Here is a 25815-nt window from a genome sequence, read left to right as displayed (position 1 = left end):
AGACAGTTCTTGGGAAATTACTGTGATGTCATGGGTGCTCTGCCTCCAGGCTTTATGGATTCTCCATTTTCCTTTACATTTTCTCCCATCTGCATTTTGAGAAATACCTGTCCAAATTATTTATCTCCTGAAATAGAAAAATAACTCAGGTTGTACAGAGTTTCAGTGACACATACAATTAATGCAGAATATGAATATACTTAGCCTAACTCTGGATAATTACAAAAGAGCTCAGCTATAGACAGTGTAACTGCACATAACTACCTTTTTTGTTTTCTGTTTTGTGCCTTTTGGATACAAAGTCCATAATGTCCTGCAACTGGCTGTGTAGCCTAGATTGGCATCGAACCGAGAATCTGTCTTCTTAATTGTGGGATCACTGGTGTGCATCAGCCATAACCTTTTAAAAAGAGAACTTAATAAAGATCTGTTGACTTGTTTGAGTTTTAGTAGTTTGAGTTTTAGTAATGATCTAATATATCACCTCATATTTAGCCCGTGTTTTTGTATGGCAGTAGTCTTGCTAGGATAAACTTGCTAAATTCATATATGAATGCAGGGCTAATAGTAGTAGTGAAGAATAATTTTTTCAAGAATGACACATAAAGAAGAAATTTTTCTGTGTATTTTCCTATTAATAGGGCTATGCATTTTTTTTGTGTGGTTGTGTATGTTTATGTATGTGCCTGGGTGTCTATGTGTGTTCATGTACTTGTATGGGTTCCTTTGCATGCAGATACGTGCATTTGTGTATATGCTGTGGAGGCCAGAGGTTGCTGCTGTGCTTCTTTCTCTATTGCTCTCCACTTTATTTAGCCAGGTGAGATCTCAATTGACTCAAGAGTGCACTGATTTAGCCAATCGGTTTAGCCAACTTGCCCTGGAAATTCCCTGACTGCCTCCTGAGTGCTGGGGTTACTGATGAGCCACTGTGCCCATATGACGTAAACCTGGGTGCTGGGGGGATCTAAAAGCAGGTTCTCAGAGTTCAGTGGCAAGCACTTTCTCAACTGAGCCATTTCCCAAGTCCCTGTAATCAGTCAGTCTTCCTTCCTTCTTTCCTTTTAAATCTTGTTGAATGATTGAGGAAGATCCCTATGTGTTTCTTAGAGAAACTATTGGCTGCAAAATTCCTTTCTCTGTTGAAAACACTGGTGAAGAATAAAAATGGACAGACTTCTGTATTGTTAGGAGTCTATTCTTGGGCATTGTATAACTGTTAAGTATTTGACGTTCTTGGTATCCCTGGAAACACAAACTACTTGTGATAGCAATGGTGCTACTGTTTCAGTGCCTTCATACAATGACTGTCTTGTATGTGGACCCATAGAGGATTTCAAATAGTTTTGGAAAATCACCTGAATTTCCATAAAAATCAAAACCAAAATGTGTATTGCGTGTTTGTGTGTGTGTGTGTGTGCACGCGCGCACATGTGTACACTGTGTGTGTGTGTTTGTGTGTTTTTGATTGTGTCTGTCTGCATGTCCAGTTTTAATATTAAGGAATTACAACTTTAATCTTTTGAGTTTAGGTTCAAATTTAGAAAAAAACACCCACTAGATTTCTCATTGTTTAATTTTGCATTTGAGAAATATATACATATTTTTGTACTAATTGAAATTAAAAACATTAAAAAATATTATTTTTATACATATATATAACATTCTTCCTCATTAATCCCATCTTACTTTCATATCCCCCTTTTTGAAAAACCCAGTGAATTAAATTAAGGTTGATTGCATGACTATAGGTGGAAGATTATTTATTGTGGAATTGGCAGCTTACACTGGCTACACCACTAATGAATCTGACTCCCCGTCTCTCAGCAAACATTAGCTGCCATTACCTACTCTGGGAGGTGTGGGATCTCAGCTATCCATATTTCTCCATTAATGGTGAAGTATTGACAGCCTTGATTTGTATAGCAAACCGCAGCTGTTGTGAGTTCATGAGTGTAGTGGCCCTGATGTATCCAGAAGACAATGTTTCACAGCTCTTCTATATCCTTCTACTCTTACATTCCTTTTGGTCTTCTTCCACATGATTCCTGAGCCTTGGAGGGGTTAGTTTAGATGTTTGAGCTGAGCACACAGTAGTCACCTAGTCTTTGTAATTTTGTCCGCTATGCATCTCTGCATTAACCACTGTGAACTTTTGTGAATGAACCTTCATGCAATACTAATCTATGGGAACAAATACAGATATTTTGTAGGCTGTGGTAGTTTGAATGGATGGTGTTGCAGTTCGGTTCACATTGCTGGTAGAAATCACCCAAGCAAGAGAAGCTTCTGGGAAAAAGACGTTCATTTTGGCTTACAGGCTCGAGGAGAAGCTGCACGATGGCAGGGGAAAGCAATGGCATGAGCAGAGGGTGGACATCATCCCCTGGCCAACATAAGGTGGACCACAGCAACAGGCAGGTGTGCCAAACACTGGCATGGGGAAACTGGCTATAAAGCCCATAAGCCTGCCCCCAAGATACGCTCCCTCCAGGAGGCATTAATTCCCAAATATCCATCAGCTGGGGACCTAGCATTCACAACAACACTATTTTCAGGATTTTATTAAAGTTTTTAATTTAGATCTGCAGCCACCTGGCTGAAGGAGGCATCACTGTGGGTAGATCCTTGGGTCCAGCCCTAAGGTGTGGGGGTAGGTAGATTGGAATTAAAGATATGCAAAGTGCCTGGCCTTGCCTGGAGTTTTAAGAGTGTGCTTGCCTATGGTGTTAGTGGTGACTTTCCTCTCTGCTTGGGACTGTGGAAGTGGGGCCAACTTCTGTCATTATGGAACTTCCCCTCTATCTTCAATAAATTCCCTTCCTCCATAACTGTGTCTGGTCATCTCAGTGATCTGAGGCTGTCTGGTATACATGCTGTCCATTTTGCATAACCAAGTAGTATGTTACCCCTAGGGCCTACTCCCCTAGCCATAGGCTTTTGGCCAGGCTTTCAGTATAGGCATGAAATCTCTTGTGTAGAGTGGGCCTCAAATCCAATCAGAAAGCAATGATTACTCCTTTAATATTTATGTCACTGTTTTCCCAGGCAGGTTTATTGTGGTATGGGTACCCAGGATCCACAAATAAGTAGGACTGTTGATGGCTTTTCTCCCTCAGTATTTTGCATAGTACCTTCTGGTACAAAGAAAGCTAGCTGGCAGGGTGGAAGCTTCCAGCTTAATTCTAACTTGGTTTTTCTATGTCCTATAATCAAAACATTTAGTGTCTCCAGCAGTAGGGACTTACCATCTAGAATTGGCGGGCAACAAGGAGCAATGGCAATAGCCAGTATTGTTTTAGAGGACTCTGTAGCTTTCCTGACCAATAAGTCATGGGAAGGCATCTCATTACTGGCACTAGGATTATAATTAATAACCTGTGGCTTTTGAGAGTTGCTTTATCTCTTTATGTAATTGAAATTTGTGCAAAAATAGATGAAGAGTATTACTATACAAGTTTAACTGTCATCTGTGTAGTAGTTAGAGGTTTATATAGCTGAGAGTGTTGGAAGTAAATTGTTAGATTAAAACAGTGTCATTAAAAAATTATTTATTATGGGCTGGAGAGATGGCTTAGCGGTTAAGCGCTTCCTGTGAAGCCTAAGGACCCCGGTTCGAGGCTCGGTTCCCCAGGACCCACGTTAGCCAGATGCACAAGGGGTCGCACGCGTCTGGAGTTCGTTTGCAGAGGCTGGAAGCCCTGGCGCGCCCATTCTCTCTCTCTCCCTCTATCTGTCTTTCTCTCTGTGTCTGTCGCTCTCAAATAAATAAATAAAAATTTAAAAAAATTATTTATTCTTCCTTCCTCCCATCCCAATTGCTTTCCCATATTTGAGAGGGTCTCATATTAGGATGACCATGTTGGCCTAAATAAATAAATATGTTTATGTACCTATATTTTACTAATGCTTAGTATTTGTCATCCCCATGAGGTAGAAACTAAAGTATTTCCATTTTAATGATGAGAAAATGGAGGATCCAGGGTGTTAAATATCTTTACTAGGGTCTCAAGCCTGAAAGTGATACAACAGAGATTTCCTTATCAGGCCATTAGCCAACCTCCAAAATCTTTGTTCTTGAACTTTTGACTTTGATGCTCCTCAACACTGATGAGACCTAATGTTTACTCTTCTAATTTCAGAAATCAGTCTCAACTCTTCTAGTGTGTTAATTCTCTTAATTATATAATCCAAGGTGGAGATTGGGTTCTTGCCAGGGCTCCAACTTGACTTTTAGCTTCACTCCGCCAAATTTCTGTGGTTTGGTAATCTGTTCTTAAAGTCCTTAGAAAAACATTCTTATGTGCTGAAAATCAAGAATACATGGAGTTGTGTTAATAACATTTATTGTGCACTTTGTATATGTGATACTTTGATAAACACCATACATGCATTATCTTATTTGAACTTCACGAAAAATCCCTAAAAGTAGCTTTGTGTTAAGAAGCTTTGTAAGAGTCTCAAGCAAGGTTAGGATGTGCTATGTATGTTTGAGTTAGTATCACCATCTGTTACATTTGAGGATTCTGTTATTTATCTTACAGGGGAAATAAAAACCTTTTAGATTTACATGAGACACATTAAGTTTCATCTTCATGTTTCAAATGCAACTTAGATATTTATAAAGAAAATAAAAGCCTTATAATCAGTATTTCTCCCTCCCTCCCTTCATTCCTTCTTCCTTTCTATTTTTCTTCCCCCTCTCCCTCCCTCCTTTTGTTGTTTTGTTTTATTGTGGTGGTAGACATTAAACCCAAGGCCTTGTGCATGCTAGGCAAGTGCTTAACAGCATTGAATTATATCCCCAAACCCTGTTAAAAGTATTTAAACAGAACTTTATTATGTAGGCAAGATTGTTGGCTATTGATCAATAAATAAGTCAGTCTCTAGCCCCTTTCTCTTCCCTGAAGGTAAGGGTTGGATCTGGAAGCTTCAACCCTGCTATCACACAGTTCATTCTTCTGACAACCAATTCCTTCTTGCAACTATGGAGGGGCCCACAGAGAGTTACCTCATTTATGGTTGAAGGGGGCTTACTATGTATAACAAAATACACTTCTCCTACTCTTGTTACTCGAGAAATTTCAAGGATCTTACAATTTCTGTCTCAAGTATCAAAGATTAAATATATATATTTATTATATCAAAGTATCACATTTGCCCAAAATAATGTAACTAGTCCATGAGACAGGTTTGAATGAAATCATCTGACTATACATTGTAATTTATATTTTACTATGTCAGATGTGGGCTTGTTCAAAGTGAGGCTATGTAATTGTGTTTTGCTTCTCTCCTTTTAATGTTCAAATAGTTAACAATTAACATTTACTGTGCACTTGTATATGTGATACTTTGTTAAGCAACAGATATTTATTATCTCATTTGAATTTAAGAAAAATCCCTAAAAGTAGACATTTTTTTGTTTATTTATTTACTTATTTATTTGAGATTGATAGAGAGGAGAGAGAGAGAGAGAGAGAATGGGCATGCCAGGGCCACCAGCCACTTCAAAGGAACTCCAGATGCATGTGCTCCCTTGTGCATCTGCCTAACATGGATCCTGGGGAATCAAGCCTTGAACCGGGGTTCTTAGGCTTCATAGGCAAGCGCTTAACCGCTAAGCCATCTCTCCAGCCCAAAGTAGACATTTTTATCATCTCTATTTTATAGACGAGGAATTGAGCTTTAATTAGGTTTAATAATTTATCCAAGGCTATACCATTGGAAATGTTAGTTTTTCAAGTAAACTTTTCATGGAAATAGAATGTTCACAAAAAAATGGGCACCTCCTGTAGCTGAATTATGGTTTGGTGAATTTACATAAATAAGGCATATCTGTGTTAAGCTATACTTGAAGTTTATCTCATGCCTTGTCCCAAATACAACACCTACAAAGAATAATTGTAATGCTGACCTTTAATACTGTGGGGTGAGCTTTCACCAATTTTGAACTTCAATCAAAAGCATGCAATTTCTAAAAATATTTTATCTACTTGATGGAAAGAGGGGGGAAAGCGAGAGGGAGAGGGAGAATATGGGCATGTCAGGGCCTCCAGCCCTTGCAGACATACCCCCAGACACATGCGCCACCTTGTGCATCTGGCTAACACGGGCCCTGGGACTCGAACCTGAGTCCTTTGGCTTTGTAGGCAAATGCCTTAACTGCTAAGCCATTCCTTCAGCCCTAAATCGTGCAATATTAATGTATTCTTTTGCTCAGCATTATATTTGTGAGATGATGCATATTTTTACCTATGTAGAGCTTTCATTCTTAAGTCATATATCAGGTTATAAAATTCCATATTTTATCTGTTTAAAAAATTTTAACTTTGGGGCTGGAGAGATGGCTTAGCGGTTAAGCGCTTGCCTGTGAAGCCTAAAGACCCCGGTTCGAGGCTCGGTTCCCCAGGTCCCACGTTAGCCAGATGCACAAGGGGCGCACGCGTCTGGAGTTCGTTTGCAGAGGCTGGAAGCCCTGGCGTGCCCATTCTCTCTCTCTCTGTCCCTCTATCTGTCTTTCTCTCTGTGTCTGTCGCTCTCAAATAAATAAATAAATAAAAATTTAAAAAAAAATTTTAACTTTGAATTTTTTTTCTAATTTGAGGCTAATATGAATAAGGCTGCTATATGTGTCTTGAGTATGTATTTTGGTGAAGATGTTTGCATTTTTTGAGTATATATCAAGGAAGGATTGGAATTGCTAGATATGTCTTTGTAGTTTACACTTGTACCTTAGATAGATGGGCCACATTCTCTTCAATACTTATTACCTTCTTCATTTGTACATTTTTGTGGTTATGTAGTGATATTTCACTATAGTTTTTTTTTTCTCCTGATGACTAATAAACTAGTTTTTGTACATGCTAAGTGGATACTTGGATGTGTGTGTATATGTGTGTGTGTGTGTGTGTGTGTGTGTGTGTGTATTGCCCTTTTTTTTTTAGTTGCCTTTGCTTTCCTTTCTTTTTCTTTATTCCCCCACCCTCAATACCATTTCTACATGCTTTTGTTGGATAGTCTCCCTGACCTCTACACTTTTTTTTATAACTTAGAGTGTCTGTTGTTCTCTGTGTTATTTTTCTGAAGCATGGCCTAAGTTTTAATTTGTCATTTTTATTCTAGATTGGGCACATCTAGTTTAATGTAAACTAATATTCACATATCAGTGATTTCTAAAAATGAATTTATTTGGGGCTAGAGAGATTGCTTAGTGGTTAAAGGGGCTTGCTTAGAAAGCCTAAGTTTGATCCCCCTGCATCCATGTAAAATCATATGCGCTGGAGCCAGAGGTGGGAGGATTGCCATGAGTTCAAGGCCACTCCGAGACTACATAGTGAATTCCAGGTCAGTTTGGACTTGAGTGAGACTCCACCTCAAAAAACAAAAACTAAAAAGAAAAGAATATAAATAATGAAATAAAATGAGTAAATTCGGAAAAAAAAAAACAGTAATGGAGTTGGGATAACTTTATTTGGTATCTAAATGCTGACCCTCCATAAAAGGGAATAAAAATATAAAATTAATAAATTTATTTTTTAAAACTATTTCTTCATTGGTAAGGAGAAAGAGAGAAGGAAATATTGAGAGAATAGGCATGTCCTGGCCTTTCCACTGCAAACTAACTCCAGATGCATATGCCACTTTGTGCATCTGTCTTTATGATGCAACTGGGGATTTGAACCTGGGTCAGCAGGTTTTGCAAGCAAGCACCTTCAACAGCTGAGCCATCTTTTCAGCTCTGGTGTTTCTGTTCTTATGTCTGCACAGAACATGTTTGAATATCTTTGTTATTTTTTTCCATCTTTACTATTTGTGAGGTTTTTTTTTTAATTATCTTGACTTCAAAAAAGTTATGGTTTTATTAATGATTTTCATTTGTTTAATTATTTCTCATACCTTTCTATTGTCTTGGAGTACTCCTTCACCTAAGGTCAATAATATCAGGAGGCTCTGATCCAGTATTTACTTTGTTTTATTTTCTGTTTTTCCTTAAGAGTCATTCCTCTTGGGCATTTGTTTTTACAGTTAGACCTATTTCATGAATGACTATCACCTTAGCAGCTTCCTTTCTCTTAGGTCAGATTCCATGTTTTCCTGGTTTGTTCAGGCGTATCTTCCTACTACTGTCAAATGATGACACAAAGGGAAAAGACATGGTGTTACAGCCTTCAACATGCCAGTCTCTTTAAGTCACACGGCTCTAGTTTGGATTTCCCATCTGCTGGATAGTTATTAACTTCCTGTTTCTCTTCACTATCAGTTTCTGATATTCTCTTGTTTCTTTCCTGTGTTTAAGCCTCCATTTTTAAATATTGTATTTGTTTTTTTTTTCTTGGATTGCTTCTTATAGGTACTAATGTGTGCATCTCTCACTATGACTTTATTTGGAGATAGGGCTTTTGAAAGAGTAGGTGGTAACGATTGAATGAGATCAAAAGGAAAGCATAATTCAACAGGGATGGTACCTTTACTTACCAAAAAAAAAAAAAAAAAAAAAAAAAAAACCACCAAAATACAGATTCTGATTCAGTAAATGAGCTATGGCTTCTTGACTTTGGACTTCCCATTTTCTATAGCTGTTCAAACATAAACATCTGTTTTTAAAATCACCCCATCTATGGTATTTTGTTAAGGAAGACTAAGAAACTCCCTAAATTTGAAGGAGGATATCCTACAATAGCTTCCCAGAGAAACAGTTTATAGTAAATAAAATTTTTGAGGTCTTGAATAAAATACCTTAATCCTCATGCTTGAGTCTTAGTTTGACTAAGTGAATAATCGAGGTTAGAAATATTTCCTCAAAGATTTGAATATTGTCTTTCAAATTTTTGTATTGCTTTTCAAAAGTCCAGATTCATTCTTTTTTTCTTTTTCTACTGTATTTGTAAGGGGGGATAGAAGAGGGAAGAGAGGGGAGAGAGAATTGGTATGCCAGGGCCCCCAGCCACTGCAGTAGAACTCCAGACATGTGCCTCACCTTGTGTGTCTGGCTTATGATCTGATCTGGAGAGTCAAGTATGAGTCCTTAGACTTCGCAGGCAAGCGCCTTAACTACTAAGCCATCTCTCCAGGCCTCAGATTCGTTCTTATTTCTCAGGTTTGAATGTGACCTGCTTTGGTTTCATTGGTGATGGTTTCTGTTTTCTTTGGCATTCAGTGGGTTCCAGTTTGGAAATTGATATTCTTTAGTACTGAGAAACTTCGCTAATGATTTTCTCACTTCTTTTTCTTCTTTCCAGTTATTTTTTATCCTGGTCCTTCTCAATTGTTTTTTCAATATTCTTATCTTTTTTTTTCTGTCTTCTTGTTCTATATGTTGAATTTTGTTCTTTTTAAAAATAGTAATTTATTTATTTGACAGAGAAAGAGGGAGGGAGAGAGAATAAACAGGTGTGCCAGGGGCCTCCAGCCACTTCAAATGAACTCCAGATGTATGTGCCCCCTTATGCATTTGGCTAACCTGGGTCCTGGGGAATTGAACCTGGGTCTTTTGGCTTTGTAAGCAAATGCCTTAACCGCTAAGCCATTTCTCCAGCCCAAATTTTGTTCTTTTATTCATACTATTTAATTCCTGTTTTATTAAATACAAAGCTCATTTTGGTTCTATGGATATTTTTATTTTTAAAAGTGTCTTAAAGTTTCATAGATAATATTTTCCCTCATATCTTTTCTAGGATAAAATTAGTTGTTTATGGGCAACTCAGGTTGTCCTTTTCTTATGTTTATTGATTTCAACATGTAGCTTCTCTCTCATTTAGAAGTTTGCATGTGATACCTAATGATTATCCACTGGAGATTAATGGAAGACTACAAAGCTGTTAGTAAGGTCTAAGTGTGACATGGAGGTCAGGAACCATATACCATAACATGATTCTGATTGGATATATGTTAGCAAAACCTTTACTCTTGGGCCAGTGTAATACATGAACAAGTGTTGTTCTAATTGCCTGCCTTAATTATGGAAGATACAAACTTGACTATGCATATAACTTCGTGTGCTATGCATATGAATTTTATCTATTAGTATGAAAAATAGAGACAGTTATGATAGTGATATCTGTTTTAGAAAACCTGTAGTTAATTTTATTTGTAGTGTTTGTTACATTCATAATCTATATTTAGCAAATTATTATTGTTTACTTACCTTATAGAACATGTTTACAGTGTAGAAGGGAATGTAGCTTGTATCTGATACACATCCCCTGTTCTGTGATAATTGGCCACATGATATATGTTCAGAAGGATGCCTACTCTATATGTTTATGTTGGTTATATTACAAAGAAAAGGCCAAATGTTTCTTTTTACTACTTTATAGCTTCATAGTATAGGTGTTTGTTCCTGTTTACTTACCTGAGGTTAATAGTTTTTTTGATAAGAATGTTCTTTTACTTCTAATGTAAATCAGCTAGGTTGTGTCAAGGCAGAGTTCATTGAACTGGGTTGTCCACTTGACAGTGAGTGACTTGATTGAATTCTTAAGAAGAGTCTATCTTATCTCCTTGGTAGTTTTTACTGTATTCTTAATGATTTGTGACTCAGATAGGCTACAGTTCAAGAAAGATATATCTTTAGCTATAGATTCTATTTCAGTTGACACTGTAGAAAGAAGTAGAGCTATTGAAAAGATTTTTAATGTTTTCAATGCCAGACTCCTACCAGTTTCACTTTTAATGCGACCTGGCTTTGTCTGCTTCTTGGGTACAGAGATATTGTCATAGTGCTGGCTGTGTAGTCACTTTTTAAAAGCTCAGAAACTGATCACTCAACAGTAGTAAACTACTTACTCTTTTTTTCCCCTCTCCACTTAGAATCTTATTATAAATCACTATATAAGAATCACAGCCTGATATGGTGGCTCATGCCTTTAATCCTAGCATTCTGGAGACAGGTAGGAGGATCACTATGAGTTCAAGGCCACCCTGACACTACATAGTGAATTCCATTCCAGGCCAGCCTGAGCTAGAGTGATACCTTAACTAGAAAAACAAAAACAAAACAAAACAAAAAATCACATTCCTTTAAAAGCTCTAATGGTTTCCTCACAGTAGCTGCCCTTAGAGACAAGTGGTGATATTCAATTCAAAAAGAGGCAAGTGTAGGGTAGATTAATATAGAAAGAGATACTAAATACCACAAAAAGAGTGTACATGAAATGGTGTTTGGGATTCTTACACCATTCATTTTCCTACCAGTAATAGGCTAGAGACTCAAAAAGGACATTGCGTTTTGGTCACTTTAATAATAGAGTACCATGGTTGTGTTTTCAGGACCAGACTAGTATGCTTTTACAGTAAATTAGCCGAGTATCTTTAGGAAAATTCTCCCTTCTAAAAATTAACCTATAAATGAATTAAAATACATTGAATATTTTATATTTTTCTTTTGAAGAGATTCAGTATAAAATATAGCTGTATCTGGTCTATTGCTATTAAGGTGTAGATTATGATGGATTGCCATTTGTTGTCTTGACATCATTCATAAACTCCATTCTGTTACCCAGTTGTATAGTTCTTAAAGCAGTGCTTGGTTCAGTGTGAGTTTTTTTTGTTTTTTGAGGTAGGGTCTCACGCTGGTCCAGGCTGACCTGGACTCAACTCTGTAGTCTCAGGGTGGCCTTGAACTCACTGCGATCCTCCTACCTCTGCCTCCTGAGTGCTGGGATTAAAGGCGTGCGCCACCATGCCCGGCATCAATGTGAGTTTTTAATGCATATCTGTTGAAGAAATAAAAGGAAAGCCTGCTATTTACTAGTATATGTGGTCAGGACCAGTGCATATTGAAGTGGTGCTGTGGAAGAAGGAAGGTAGAGCTATCAGAGGAATTGTTTCCCATCCAGTCATCTTAAATACTTAGATAATAGCAGTAAGTACATTCTTTAGTTCACAGAAATACCTTTATCAAACATGTTTTCTATTAGAAATGCCTCCAAGGAACTTTGTTATCATTGAACTCATTCTGCCCATGATAAAGCAGAGTTAGAGCTTCCATGCTGAGTTATGGTACTGCTGAGGTAGAGAGAAAATTTACAGAGGGATTATGAAAATGTTAGGCTAAAGGAAATTATTCACCAGAGAATGTATGCTTTCTCCACTTTCCCCTTTCTTTCTCATATGCAAGGTGATGGTGATCACAGGGGACTTAGTGACTAGGTACCTACCAGTAACCAAGTAGCATGGAAATTAAGCCTCTGTCATTGAGAAAGAAATTAAAGTGGTTCTCCAAGATTCAAAGGTGCAATATAAATTTATTTTAACAAATAATATGAGCTAATGGTGAATTTATAATAAGGTGAAGACAACATTTTTAATGTGGTAGTTTTATATCTTGAACATAATGGATCATTCATTAATATCCTTATAATTCATTGTGGTCATGGAGCCATATTTAAATCTACTAGCACAACAGGTTTGTGTAATTGATATATTTTGCGATCACAGAGGTCCTTTGTGTGTCAGGACGAAGCAATATTCACTGGCAATATGTTTTGAGTGACTTTAGTTACCATGCTAAGAAAATTTTTGTTTTTCTGGTCAGATATTTTCTGGCATTTTATAGACTATAGAGGGTAAAAAGGTAATGAGAAAAATTAACATTATTTTAATGGCAGGAATGGGTTTAACTTTTCTTTCTGTGCTTGAAGAATAAAAGAATAAGTTTGTTGATGGCCACTGTAGTGGGTTTTAAGCAGACTAATACATTTGTAAAATAATTGGGTCATCTCAGATTTTATAGACTGCTCATCAGCAACATAATTATTTCCATTTATCTCTAGGGCACTGTGGCTGTAGCTCAGTGGTAAAGCACTTGCATAGCATAAACGAGATGGTAGATTCAATCCCAACAAAATAAAAATTGCCAATAAAAGATAGCCAGATGAACACCATAGTTTTAAAACTATGTGGTAAGGACAGGGATTTCTATTTCCTGTCAGAAAAATAATTGCTTCTTGAAAATGTTTCTTGTAAATTGTTTCTTAGTGATGTTAATCATGAGTATTAGTTAAAACTGTTTTGAACATTTGGGGTTAAAAGACATATAGCCCTCGTATATTTAAAGCAGATAATGCTTTTATCATATTTAAGTAGTATAGTTCTGTTTTAAAGTTATTTCATCATTTTTCTGTAGTAAAATGGTTACTTTAACCCTAAGTTTCTATAAAATAGTTCTTGTACTTTGCCTTTGAACTTAAAGCCTGTCGTTGAAATTTCAGCAGTCAGAAGAATTTGACATTTTTTTAAGCCAAGTTAGCTCTAGTATAGGAATAAAACCACCTTTCCTAAAAATACTTTTGCATTTTATGCCAGCTATTTGAGTATGTGTTTTTTTAATGTGTTAGAAATCTACCAAATAGATTTTTCCATAACAATGGGGTGTTTTGTTTTGCTTTTAGGTTGGCACTAACAGTGGATGAAAAGCTGTTGAAACTGAATGAAACAGTAGGGTGTTTCTATTACCTGGGTGATTCTCTGTAAGAATCCTGTAAAGCTTGTTTTTTTTTTTTTTTTTTTCTTTTTTTCTGAAAGGCAGTAAATAGACAGGATTTTGCCAATTGCGTTTAGCACTAATGTCAAAATTAGAAAGAAAAGACCCACATGACTTGTACATGATGTCCTCAAAGGCAGCTTTTTTGAACTTTAAGGAACTGTAACATACAGAAATAAAACTGCCCATAGCAATTTTTTCTATCTCCATATTTAAGTCTTATACTTGGCCTTTTCAGTGCTTCCCTTTGTTTATTTTTCCAGTCAGATCTCTTTTACTATGAAAGTTTTGACATTCTTCCTCTGGAAGAGACAGTTGTTCACCTTCTGTGAAAGTGGTTACAGTTTTATTGCCTTGTAGAACTCCAGTTCTGTTATAGAATTTTAGTTGATCATCACTTGAGAGGAAATTGTGTTCCTTTGTCCCTTTATAGAAATTAACACAAGAAAGGTCTGTTATTTCCTTGCCAAGTAGTTAATGGGTTTATATTAGCATTCGAAACACAAATTTGATATTTAGACTTAATGGTAGACCAAATGACCCAGTACTTTAAATGATGTTTTGAAATTATTTGGTAATAATAGATTGCATTAAATCCTTTAAATGAGCTTCCCTTTTCGGTTTTCTTCCTGCTTTGAAAACCATCTGTGTTGGATTTTCCTACTGAAGCTAAAGCAGAATTACCAGTGTATTCGTATTAATGATAATTATTTTATTCTCTAATCTCTTTTGTGCTGTTCTTCTACCATAGATTACCAGCTCTGTTGACTCCTGTTTTAAATCTCGCTCACATAGTCCCATTCTTACTGCTTCTACTATGGCCAGTCCAGTGCAAACTCTAATTATTTCTTGACCAACCCATTATATTGACTACAATTGTCAAGATGTCTGCTCTTTTACCCACTTACTTCATTTTATAAAATATAGCCAGATTTTCTTAGAACCTTACCTTTCCTTTCCTTCCTGTTGTCATGTGGATGGTGGCTTTTAACATGATCTGTGTGTGGACCCTTACAGCCTTAGAACCTCTGCCAAGTTAAGGCTATTTTTATATGATCAATATTATGTTCATTTCAGTTTGCTATAGAGCAAGTATTTTCCAGTAAAAGAAAAATACAAACCTATCACTTCAGGGGAAACAACAACTTTTATTTATTACTAATAATATTTATGACAAATAAAAATTGGCATTTTAGATAACTTGCATCTGTTACCTTGAACTTGATAATGTCCTATTATTTAAAGACCTTTCTGATGAGATCAAGTTATTGTGATTGATTTTTGTGGTATATATATATGTCAACATTATAGAGATATGTAAATACCAGTTAACCAGTATTTTCTAAATGATTAACATATAATGTTTGTAAACTCATGTATACATTATACAAGAGCCACTCAAAGAATAAGGTAGACCAGTGATTTTTAATATATCCATATGAAAGATTTATTTTCGTGTCTTCACACATCACATTCCACATTGCACTGACTTTTTTTTTTTTTAAGCAATTGATCATTAGGTTTTGGGACTATATTAAAGAAGAACGTCCAAAATTATCTGAAAATAGCATTGAATTGTTGCTCCTGTTCTCACCTACATGTCAAATCACCTGATTTGTTATACAGCAACCAGTATAACATAAGGCAAATTGGGTATAGAAATACATGCAAGAACTGAACTGTTCAGCCAGTCTTTAAGAGAAAGGGGGAGAGAAGCAGAGAAAGAGAAAGGAATAAAATGGGTACACCAGGGCCTCCTGCCACTGCACACGAATTCCAGGCACATGTGCCACCTTGTGCATCTGGCTTATGTGGGTCCTGGGGAATCAAACTTGGGTCCTTTGGATTTGCAGGTAAGCACCTTAACTGCTAAGCCATCTCTCAGCCAGCCTTTACTTAAATGTGTATGTAATATATTTTGTATTGCCAAATAACTACTCTAAATTTATTTATTTATTTTATTTATTAGAGAGAGAGAGAGAATGGCTATTCTAGGACCTTCAGCTGCTGCAAATGAACTCCAGGTGCATGTGCCACCTTGTGCATCTGGCTTACATGGGTCCTAGAAAATCAAACCTGGGTCTTTTGGTGTTGCAGGCAAATCCCTTTACCACTAATCCATTTCTCCAGCCACCCCTTTTTTGAAACAGGGTCTATAGTGCAGGCTGACCTGGAACTCATTCTGTATCCCAGGCGGGCCTCAAACTCATGGTGTTCCTTCTTCCTTTGCTTTCCAAGTCCTAAGATTAAAGGTATGCACCACCATGCCCAGCTTATAAATACATCTTTAAATTTTTTCATAGCTTCATTTTCTAATATGTTTAATATTGACCTAAACCCACATAAACCCACCATCTTTGACTCTCAATTTTTAAATCTCAAGTGATCTTCAGATCAAAAAACGACAACTGTTAGTTTTACCAAGTAATATCCAATATTTTAAACAATGCCTTCCTTAGGAATCCATTAAGTTACTTTAGATTTTTTAATGTTTCTAAAATTATGTAATTAAAAAAAATTATTTTATTTATTTGGGAGAGAGAGAGAGAATAAGTGAGTGAGAGCACCCCAGATGCATGTACCACCTTGTGCATCTGGCTTACATGGGTCTTGGGGAATAGAACCAAGGTCCGTTGGCTTTGTAGGCAAGCGCCTTAACCACCAAGCCATCTCCAGCCCAATTATTAACTTTTGTAATGAGGTCAGCATGTGATGTCCTTAGTATTCTCATAGGAATGAGACATAGCAAATCTAAAATTGTTTCTAATTTGCTATTAAGATTCTTCTTTTTGAGTCTGTTATCCTTTTTCTCTAGTGAATTTGAGGTACTAAAAATAATTGGAAGTCAAAATTAGAATTAAGTCACTAGAGTAAAAAAAAAAGATTGGTAAAACTGGTAAGGTGAAGTAGGCAAAAATCTGTGTTTGTCATATTCATGCATTTTCCATTTATAGGCCCTGCTTATGTTATTAAAGTTCAAGAAGCTAAGAAAATGAAGACATGATAGAGTGACTAAATTAAATCTATAGTCTAATTTTAGAAATATTTTCTTGTTAAAGTAACTTTTCCCAGAAATACTAAGAACAAAAGTGATCACTTATTCTTCTGTTTTCCTTCTATACATTCTTATAAAATGATTAACAAGGAAATATATATAAGAATAGATGAAACGGAGAGTTCTGTAGGATACCTAATCTCTCATTTAGACAGGCTTAAAATTCAGAGGTATTCCCTGTTTCATTCTACCTTTAAACACTGGAGAAAAGTAAAGGAAGGTCTCAAAATTCTTCATGAGATATTGTCTTGTTTTCATACTATGAAGAAACTAGAACAAAGTTCAGGTTGTTCCAAAGGAGAACCTTGGTGAAGCTTTAAGAGAATTAAACAAAGGATTTTGGTTTTCTTGATTCAGTGTAAGTCTAGATTTATATTTTGTTAGGAAACACAGGTATGCTACAAATACAATATCTTATATTCTGTTTTTTGTAGACAAGGTCTTTCAATGTCTTTTAGCTTCAGTATCAGTCACAAAATTAGACTGGACAGTTTGATTATCCATGAGCTAACTTGTTTGGGCCACTGTATTTCCACATAAAGTAGGTATATATTCCCTGTTCAAATTGCCTTAATATTTGATTCCAGAAACAAGGCTACATTGTGATAAAATCTAACACATTTGTCTAACTCATATGAAGATAATTAGACTTGACATAGCTTTTAACTATAGGCAAGAGTATTATAAATGTGTCTAAAGGATTAAAAGTTGATTTATTTAAAGCTTTTCATTATAATTTTGAAAAGTTTTAGGATTCTTTAACATGCAGTTCTAACATAAAGCTGTCTAACATCTTCTAACATACAGCTGTCTCAATGAAATAAAGATGCTGTACATGTAGCATGTGCTATGCAGAGTGCAGAATGGATGGAAGCAGAAAAAGAAAGAGGGTCCAAGGCAGTCAATTCTTAGAGAATTAGAGATAGGTCTAGCCAAACCCTAATAGTTTGATTGGTTCTTGGACCTTGAAGTATTTTTGAGGAATTTGATGAGCTCTCGAAAATGAAACTTGTTTGAATAGACTTAGAGAGGATAAGAATTTAAGCCAGAAGGAACAGTAAAGATAGTAATGAATACATGAAAGGGATATAAGAAGAAAGATGTAAACCTAACTGCTTATTTGTTGCTTTCTGTGCAAATCTGGCTATAATTGTGTATATTTGGATAACTATAATATGAGACAATTTGGAAACCATCTGGAGTTACCAAAGTCCGTATCAGTCACACTTGCTATACTGTGAAAAGACAAAACAAAAAAAATCTGTTAATGATGTATAACTGTCCTATATTTATGGTTTTTTTTCTAATGTCTGTTTGGATTGCTCCTCTAGCATAACAGAACAGGAACAATTAGTTCATATTCCTGAAAAGAATTATTCCTTTGTAGCTAAAAAACTTTAACTGTGCATAAGGAGCTTATATAATAGTTCTAAAAGTATATTTATGATTGAGATGTTCCAACTTGCACAGCAGTCCAAATGAATGAGAATTTTACAAAGGCACAAATGGGATTTGGGAATTGTTGACACATTTTACTTTAATATTAGGTACTCTTTCCTCTAAAAAACATGATAGTCATGTTTGGATTTTTTATTTAATGTAATTGTTTTCTATGTGTAGAGATTTTACTGGCCTCTAGTGGCAACATGATGGTATAGTACTTTAAGCAGTATGTATAAATCCATGTTGTAGAGATAGACTGCCAGTAACTTCTTGCTTAGTTCTGGACAAACAGTATTAATCTTCCTAATCTTCCTCCTAAACATTAAAGACTTTTTCTTTAGTTCTTGACTCCTTGTCATCTTCAACTTGTTATTTTAAATGTATTGCTTTAGCTCTGAATCTACCTCCCATTATTCTAGTATAAATTCATTGTGATTACTATATCAAGTTTCTTCAACACGGTCTTAGAGTATTTCACTCTTTGGTGCAGGTTGTAGGACCAAGTTTTCCTTATTTGGTATACCATAATTTATTTTCTATAGAGGAATTTTTCAATAAATTATTGAGATTCATGTTTAAAATCATATCTTTATTAATTTGCCCTTGAAGAATCTTAACATTTGAAATATGAGTTTGCTAAGTAGTTTGTTTTTCTCTTTTGTTATATAGATGTGAAAGGACCACCCACCCATCGTCTGTCTTGTGGTCAGTCCCCCTACACTGAGAGTACAACATGGGAGCGGAAGTACTGCATCCTCACAGATAGCCAGCTAGTGTTGCTCAACAAGGAGAAAGAGGTGAGATGGAAAGCTACTTTATGTTTTTGAACAACTTCCTCAAATCAGATACTTCTTATTTATATTTTGACATTACTTTATACAAATGTTGGCTGTAGTCATCATAAACTATAAATCTGAATAGCTACTACTGTCACAATGATCTGTTACTCAATGAAGGAGTGAATTCCACAAGTTGTATGGGTCTGCAGAGACAGAATGTAACTATTAAAATTTTATTCCTCAATTTTTTTTTCATTTTATTTTATTTTCAAGGAGAGAGAAAACAAAAGAGAGAGAGAATTGGGTACACAGGGCCTCTGGCCACTGCAAACAAACTCCAGAGTCATGTGCCACTTTGTGCATCTGGCTTTACGTGGGTACTAGGGAATTGAACTCAGTTCATAAAGGTTTGCAGGCAAGTGCCTTAACTGCTAAGCCATCTCTCTAGCCCCCCAAGCAGTTTTTTTTTTTTATGTTTTAAATTTATTTATTTGAGAGAGACAGACAGAGAGAGAAAGAGAGAGAGAATGGGCACACCAGCCACTGAAAACGAACTCCAGACACGTGCGCCTGCTTGTGCATCTGCCTAATGTGGGTTTTGGGGAACTGAACCTCCAACCAGTGTCCTTAGGCTTCACAGGCAAGTGCTTAACCACAAAGCCATCTCTTCAGCCCCCACCAAACAGTTTTATTGTGCAAATCCTTTTGCATCCAATTCTACCTTTACCACTATGATCTTGACAAAGAAGAGACATCATGAGAGGGAAGAAAAACAAAGATATTCATTGAAGGAAAATGATTAATTTATGTTCAAAAAACTAGAAAAATGTACTAAGTAGAATATCCCTTTAGTAGATTATTCTCCCAACATGTATGTTCAGAAGGAGTGAACAGGAAACATTTCTTGATTCTCATTTGTGTATTCCTACAGATGAAAGATGAAAATTTAAAGCTATTAAAACAGGTCTGGTATGATTTGTCATGAAATTAAACACTTTCACTGACCCCACTCTTCCCCTAACATACTAGTAGATGAAACATTGAAGAGAGTGAATTCCTCTCCCCCAGCAACCACTAACTGCCAATAGCTCCTCAGGGAAGGGTTGGGCCTCATGAGTCCCTCTCCCATTTACTTGTACCGGTTCTATTCAGAGATGTGTTATTAGCAGTTCAAGTAGTTCTTGCCAACTTCTTGACATTTTTGTAATGTTAAATCTTCATTGTCAACTTGACTGGATTTGGAATCAAGTAGAAAACACATAATAAACCTTTCCTTTCTTAAGTTGCTTCTTGTCAGGAATTTTTTTTGGAAATAAGGTAGACCATGGACAGTATTTATCTACTCAATAGCATCATTTGCCACTTAATCAAATAGTTCTGTTGTTCATGTGGAAAGAAAAGTGGAAGTAAGTAGAAGCTAACTGCAGTGGACCCTATGAAGAATGATGAAACAATACAGAGTTTATGAGTACAATTTAATTCCCTGAGACAAGTAGTTATGTTCTAACAATTAAGTTAAGAAAAGAAAATGTGAAGCTATTACTGAACCCACTATGTAAATGTTTTCTGGTTTGTTTCTTTTTCTTTTCTTCTTCTTTTTTTTTAATCCTGAGAGCCAGTCGAAATTTTAAGTAGTTTGCAAAGTTTATAGAATTTCAGAAGTTAAGGACCCACAGCTAAACCCATGATTCTCATTTATATGGCAGGGAAACAGGCTCACATTAGGGCTTACACAGTGTGGGGATCTGAGCTGCCACCAGATGTACACTGATTTCCTCTCAATGGTTAGTCTTCAATTTTCTTATTGAGAAGTGGGTTTGTTGGAGATAGGCATAGATGAGCACTGTGGCAGTGAGGTGCATGCTGCTGGTGCTAGAGCACCCCCTGAGTCTGTGGCACTCTGCTCAAGCCTGTTGGAGTACATATTACACTTGAAGCTACCTAAATAAGTTTTATGTTCGGTCATATTCATTATAGGAAATGATTAGAGATTTACTTTTTAATGGAAGGACTGGAATATGCTACTTCTTTTCTACCCTTAGTTCACACTTAAGAATTATAAGGAATATAACTCATCAGAATTTTCCATAAAATAATTTATAATTTCCTTAAGAGTTTAAGGAATTTCATACTAAGATGATCTAAAAAAGGCTTTTTAAAGCCCCAATTAGCTAGTCATGGGGGTGTTTGTTGCTGTTAAAAGATCAATTAAGAAGGCTCTGTAATGATTTAAGTTGAACCCTTAGGCTGGCACTGCTGGAGTGTAGGAGGACTATATTAGTCTAGTATCACTCATATATTAAGTCAGTGTGGGTTTTTTTTTTTTTCCATGCCCACTCTTAACTCTGCATGCTTCTTGTCAGATTGGGAAAAAGTCTGTTTATGAGAGATATACATGGGAAGAGTTTTAAATATGCCAAATTACCAATTTGAGAATGTAGCAGAAGGGTAAATTTGGGCAGAATGCTGAAAGAGAAGCTTGCCAAGAATGTCACCTTGAGAAATGATTCATTGGTTCAGTAAATTGCTTCATGCAAATTGTGCTAAATAGATACTGCTTATGTGTTATAAAATATACTTCCTTGCATGGGTCCAAGGGAAAGCCCAAATGGCTTGTTGCCAACTGAATTAAGTTCCATTTTTGCTTTCAAAAGACAATAAGACTAGGCAAACTAGAGATTAAGGGATTGATGAAAATGATAAAGACACAGACCCCTTCAGATGCTACCAGCATCCAAACTGCAAAAGAAAGCTGTTTGCAGGTTTCCTTCTTTTGGCAATAATAAGCCATCTGGAAGGTAAATCTGGTTCTGTTTTTCTTCTTGGCAACTCTGCATTTGGCATTTAATTTTTTTTTCTTATTTATTTATTTGAGGCGGGGAGGGAGAGGGAGAGAATGGGCATACCAGGACCTCTAGCCATTGCAAATGAATTCCAGATACACCCCACTTTGTGCGTCTGGCTTACCTGGGTACTGGGGAACCGGTGTCCTTAGGCTTCACAGGTAAGTGCTTAACTACTAAGCCATCTCTCCAGCCCTGTATTTAACATTTTTAAAGCTGGATGCTAGTTACATGGGCAACAAGGCAGTCAGAATATGATTTTAAAGTATTTTAACAGATTTTTCTTTGCTTTTGGAAGGCATTATTATATATTGATGAAAACAGACATTAGGTTTTATGAAAACAGCTGAAAATTAACTTATTAACCCTGGGGTTCACTTCCCATGTTTCATTTAGAATAATTTTCATATTATTCTGCAGACATACTTTTTGCCTTATGCAATCCCTGTATGACAGATAATCTGAATTGTGTTCTGGTTGAAACAGAATGGTTACCCCCAGCCCCAATCTCTGCAAACATAACACTTCTACTTGAAAATCACAGCAGAACTATTACAGGTTAAGCCTCACAATGATGTGATCATATTTGCATTTTAGAACACTCTTTTCAGTATGTAAAAGATAGACTTAAGGACCTCAACATCAAAGGCAGGTGTTAGTAACAAAACTGTTGCGGGAATTTGGACAAGAGGTAGTAAGAAGCACTTGGTATCAGCTGTGGTAGAATAACTAATATTAGTCCTCACTCTATAAACGACCCAAACAGCCTCTACCCCAACATATCTTTTTTGATGCTTTGGACAGTAGGCTTCCTAGCTATCTACCGCTACGTACCATTTCTGCTGTGCCACAGTAATCTGGATTCCCAGCAGAGTACAGTAGTTCTGCTAAACTGAGCAGACAGATAAAGGCATCTGTGAAGAGGCTTGAAACTGCCTAATAGGGGTACCCAAGAGTCTTTGGCCAAGGGCTATACTTGAGGTTTTCAGAGAAAGATTATCCAAGGGAACAAGGGAGAATTAAGAACATTATAGAGGTAATAGTGGTTATGCTAAGCAATCATAGAGACATGAATTTGCCAGTAAGACTTCTTTAAGATCTGTCTTCCAGGAATCCAGCTGCACATCAATAAGATAAAATGTAGAAGTTAAGGTTTAGCAAAGTGAGTTTTGTTTCTTAGTATACTTAGTACTGATTTTTATTTGTTTATTTGAGAGCAACAGACAGAGAGAGAAAGAGGCAGGTAGAGAGAGAATGGGGCACATCAGGGCCTCCAGCCACTGCAAACGAACTCCAGACACATGCGCCCCCTGTTCATCTGGCTAACGTGGGTCCTGGGGAACCAAGCCTTGAACCAGGGTCCATAGGCTTCACAGGCAAGCGCTTAACCGCTAAGCCATCTCTCCAGCACAAGTATAAGTCTTTTATGGTCAGTTCAGTGTAAACAAAGTGTGAAAAAATAAGCTAAATTAAGACAATCACAATGGAGATAATTACTCTTATAAAACTCTTTACAGCTGAACACTAACATTTTTGTGAATTCTAATAGAGTTTATTTGAAGGTAATGGAATTTAAACATCCAATTTTATAGGAATATATATCACTATATTTTACAATATTTTAGCTAAAAAGCAAACTAGAATATTATAAAAATGAAATACTCTTCAAAAACTCATTTAGAATTGAAATTATAATGTTCTCTTTCAGGAGTAAAATTACATAATCTTTTAGAGTGATACTTTGAGTAAAATATTTAATTGTAATTTTAACCTTAAACATTAGAATATAGAGTCTGCATTAAAACTTTGAGAAAATAGATATGAATAAATTACAGGTCCAAATAAGAAGACTGATGTATGTTTTTATTAAGAATATATTTTGTATGGGTACACCATGTGTTGGTATCATCTTTACCCTCCTCCTGCCCCCATTCAATAGGGTACCCTCCCTAGAGGGGTTGCTTTTATGCCCATGAGGTTTGCTTATGCATTGTGGGAGCAGCAGTCAGTTACTGGGGGGAGGCAGTGCCTCTGGGCATGACATCCCAATCTGTGACTCCTAACAATCTTTCCACCCCCTCTTCCACAAAATTCCCTGAGCCTTAGTGGCTGTATTTTAAGTCTACTTCAGTGATGAGCTCTCAGAAGCCTCTGGATTAATGTTCTGGTATGTGTTGAGTATCCTCCGTGCCTGTCTTCTTCACCCTGGAGCTGATTGTCAGGCTTACCATGGAAGCATCACTCTTTCTTGCCTCCCCAATTCGTCTGTGGTTTTGCCTGGGCCTTCACTGAGATGTGAGGGGTGAGTTTATCTCTTTGGGCCTCTCTACCTTCTGAAAAAGAAAAACGGTTTCGCCAAAGGAATATAAAATTAACATAAGGGCTGGAGAGATGGCTTAGCGGTTAAACACTTGCCTATGAAGCCTAAGGACCCCAGTTGGAGGCTTAATTCCCCAGGACGCACCTTAGCCAGATGCACAAGGGGGTGCAGGCATCTGGAGTTCATTTGCAGTGGCTGGAGGCCCTGGCGCGCCCATTCTTGCGTGCGCGCGCGCTCCCCCCCTTTCTCTCTCTTCCCCCCTTCTCTCTCTGTCTGTCTCTCTCAAATAAATAAATAAAATATTTTAAAAATATATTAAAATTAACATAAATTAAATTGGTTAAGCATTATTAATTCAGGGACAGTTTGATGATGTAGCCCCTCTTTTAGCCAAAGACTAGTGGGAGCTTGACATTGAGTCACTTTATAGCCCTCTTGCTTATCATTTTAGCTGTCAAAATGTGAAAGTGCTGGTCTTCAAGTATCCTTTATTTTAGCAGTAATGATGCTGGCAATTTCATGTGCCATAGAGAAACCACAGAGTGTTTATATTAAGTGAAAAGGCAAAAGTGCAATAAAATTTGTTAAAGCATGAGAGATAGGGAGCATATGAATTACTTTCTCATTGATATGACCAGAAACATCTTAAGGAAGGAGGGTTTATTTCAGCTTACAGTTTGAGGTTACAATCCATTATGATTAGGAAGGCATGGAGACAGGAGCTTGAAGCAGCTCTTCACATCCCATATACCTCAAGGAGGCAGAATATGATAAGTGTGCATGCTTGGCTTTTTCTTTTTTTATACAGTCAGGACCTCCACCCCATGGAATGGCACCATTTTATGGCATTAAATGCTACATGTAGGGCTATTTTCAATTAACCCAGTCTAGAATGTTCATCACAGACATGCCCAGAGATTTGTTTCCACTATGATTCTAAATCCTATGCATTTGACAAGATAATCATCACAAGGAGATAATGGAGAGAAAAGGCACTATGTAACATTGATTATATTACTATAGTTATTCTTTTTTAATTTTTTGTTTTTATTTTTATTTATTTGAGAGTGACAGACAGAGTGAAAGAGGCAGAGAGAGAGAGAGAATAGGCACTCCAGGGCCGCTAGCCACTACAAATGAACTCCAGATGCTGCATGTGCCACCTCTTGCATCTGGCTTACGTGAGTCCTGGGGAATCGAGCCTCGAACAGGGGTCTTTAGGCTTCACAAGCAAGTGCTTAACTGCTAAGCCATCTCTCCAGCCCAATTGTTCTTTTTTGTTTAAAAAAACTTTATTTTTGTTTATTTATTTGAGAGAGAGAGAAAATATGGGTGTGCCAGGGCATCCAGCCATTGCAAATGAACTCCAGTTGCATGCACCCCCTTGTGCATCTGGCTTACATGGGTCCTGGGGAATCAAACCAAGGTCCTTTGGCTTTGCAGGTAACACCTTAACCACTAAGCCATCACTCTAGCCCCTAATGGTTCATTTCTCTTACTAGCCTAATTTATAACAAAAATTATACCATTGGTATGTACATTAAGAAGACATAGTACATACAGGATTCTGTACTGTCTGTGGGTTCAGGAATCTATTGATCCACTGTAATCTTTGAACATGAGTCTGTAGATAAGGGGAAGCCACAGTGTTGTTCCCTCCCTCCCTGTATGAAGTGACTTTGAGCCATCCTAGAACTCTACAATGATAATAGATTATTTTGTGATTTCATAATAAAACCTTTTGTATTAATTAATTGATTTTTTAAACATACGTTGAAATATGTCTCCTCCTTCAGTCCCCATTTCCCTGAGTGTCCTCTTCAGTAGTTATTGGTGTTCACTGTGGGGTAGTTAGGGCCCTTGTGTGTGAGGGTTGCTGTGCCTCAGGCTGT

The 25815-nt window shown here is 36.7% G+C and overlaps 1 protein-coding gene across 3 annotated transcripts in view; it reads left to right on the top strand.

Moving 5' to 3' along the window:
* The window catches only part of Rasal2 (RAS protein activator like 2), a 328009-nt gene that overhangs the window by 150216 nt on the left and 151978 nt on the right, over positions 1-25815 (top strand). For all 3 annotated transcript variants that reach the window (XM_004658760.2, XM_004658759.2, XM_045142447.1), the window contains exon 2: positions 18651-18778. In XM_004658760.2, the coding sequence (XP_004658817.1) occupies positions 18651-18778 (128 nt within the window). The remainder of the gene's footprint in view (positions 1-18650; positions 18779-25815) is intronic.

The sequence above is a fragment of the Jaculus jaculus genome, chromosome 1 (assembly GCF_020740685.1).
Source record: "Jaculus jaculus isolate mJacJac1 chromosome 1, mJacJac1.mat.Y.cur, whole genome shotgun sequence".
NCBI classification, from domain to species: Eukaryota; Metazoa; Chordata; class Mammalia; order Rodentia; family Dipodidae; genus Jaculus; species Jaculus jaculus.
This window is presented reverse-complemented; position numbering and strand designations above follow the sequence as displayed.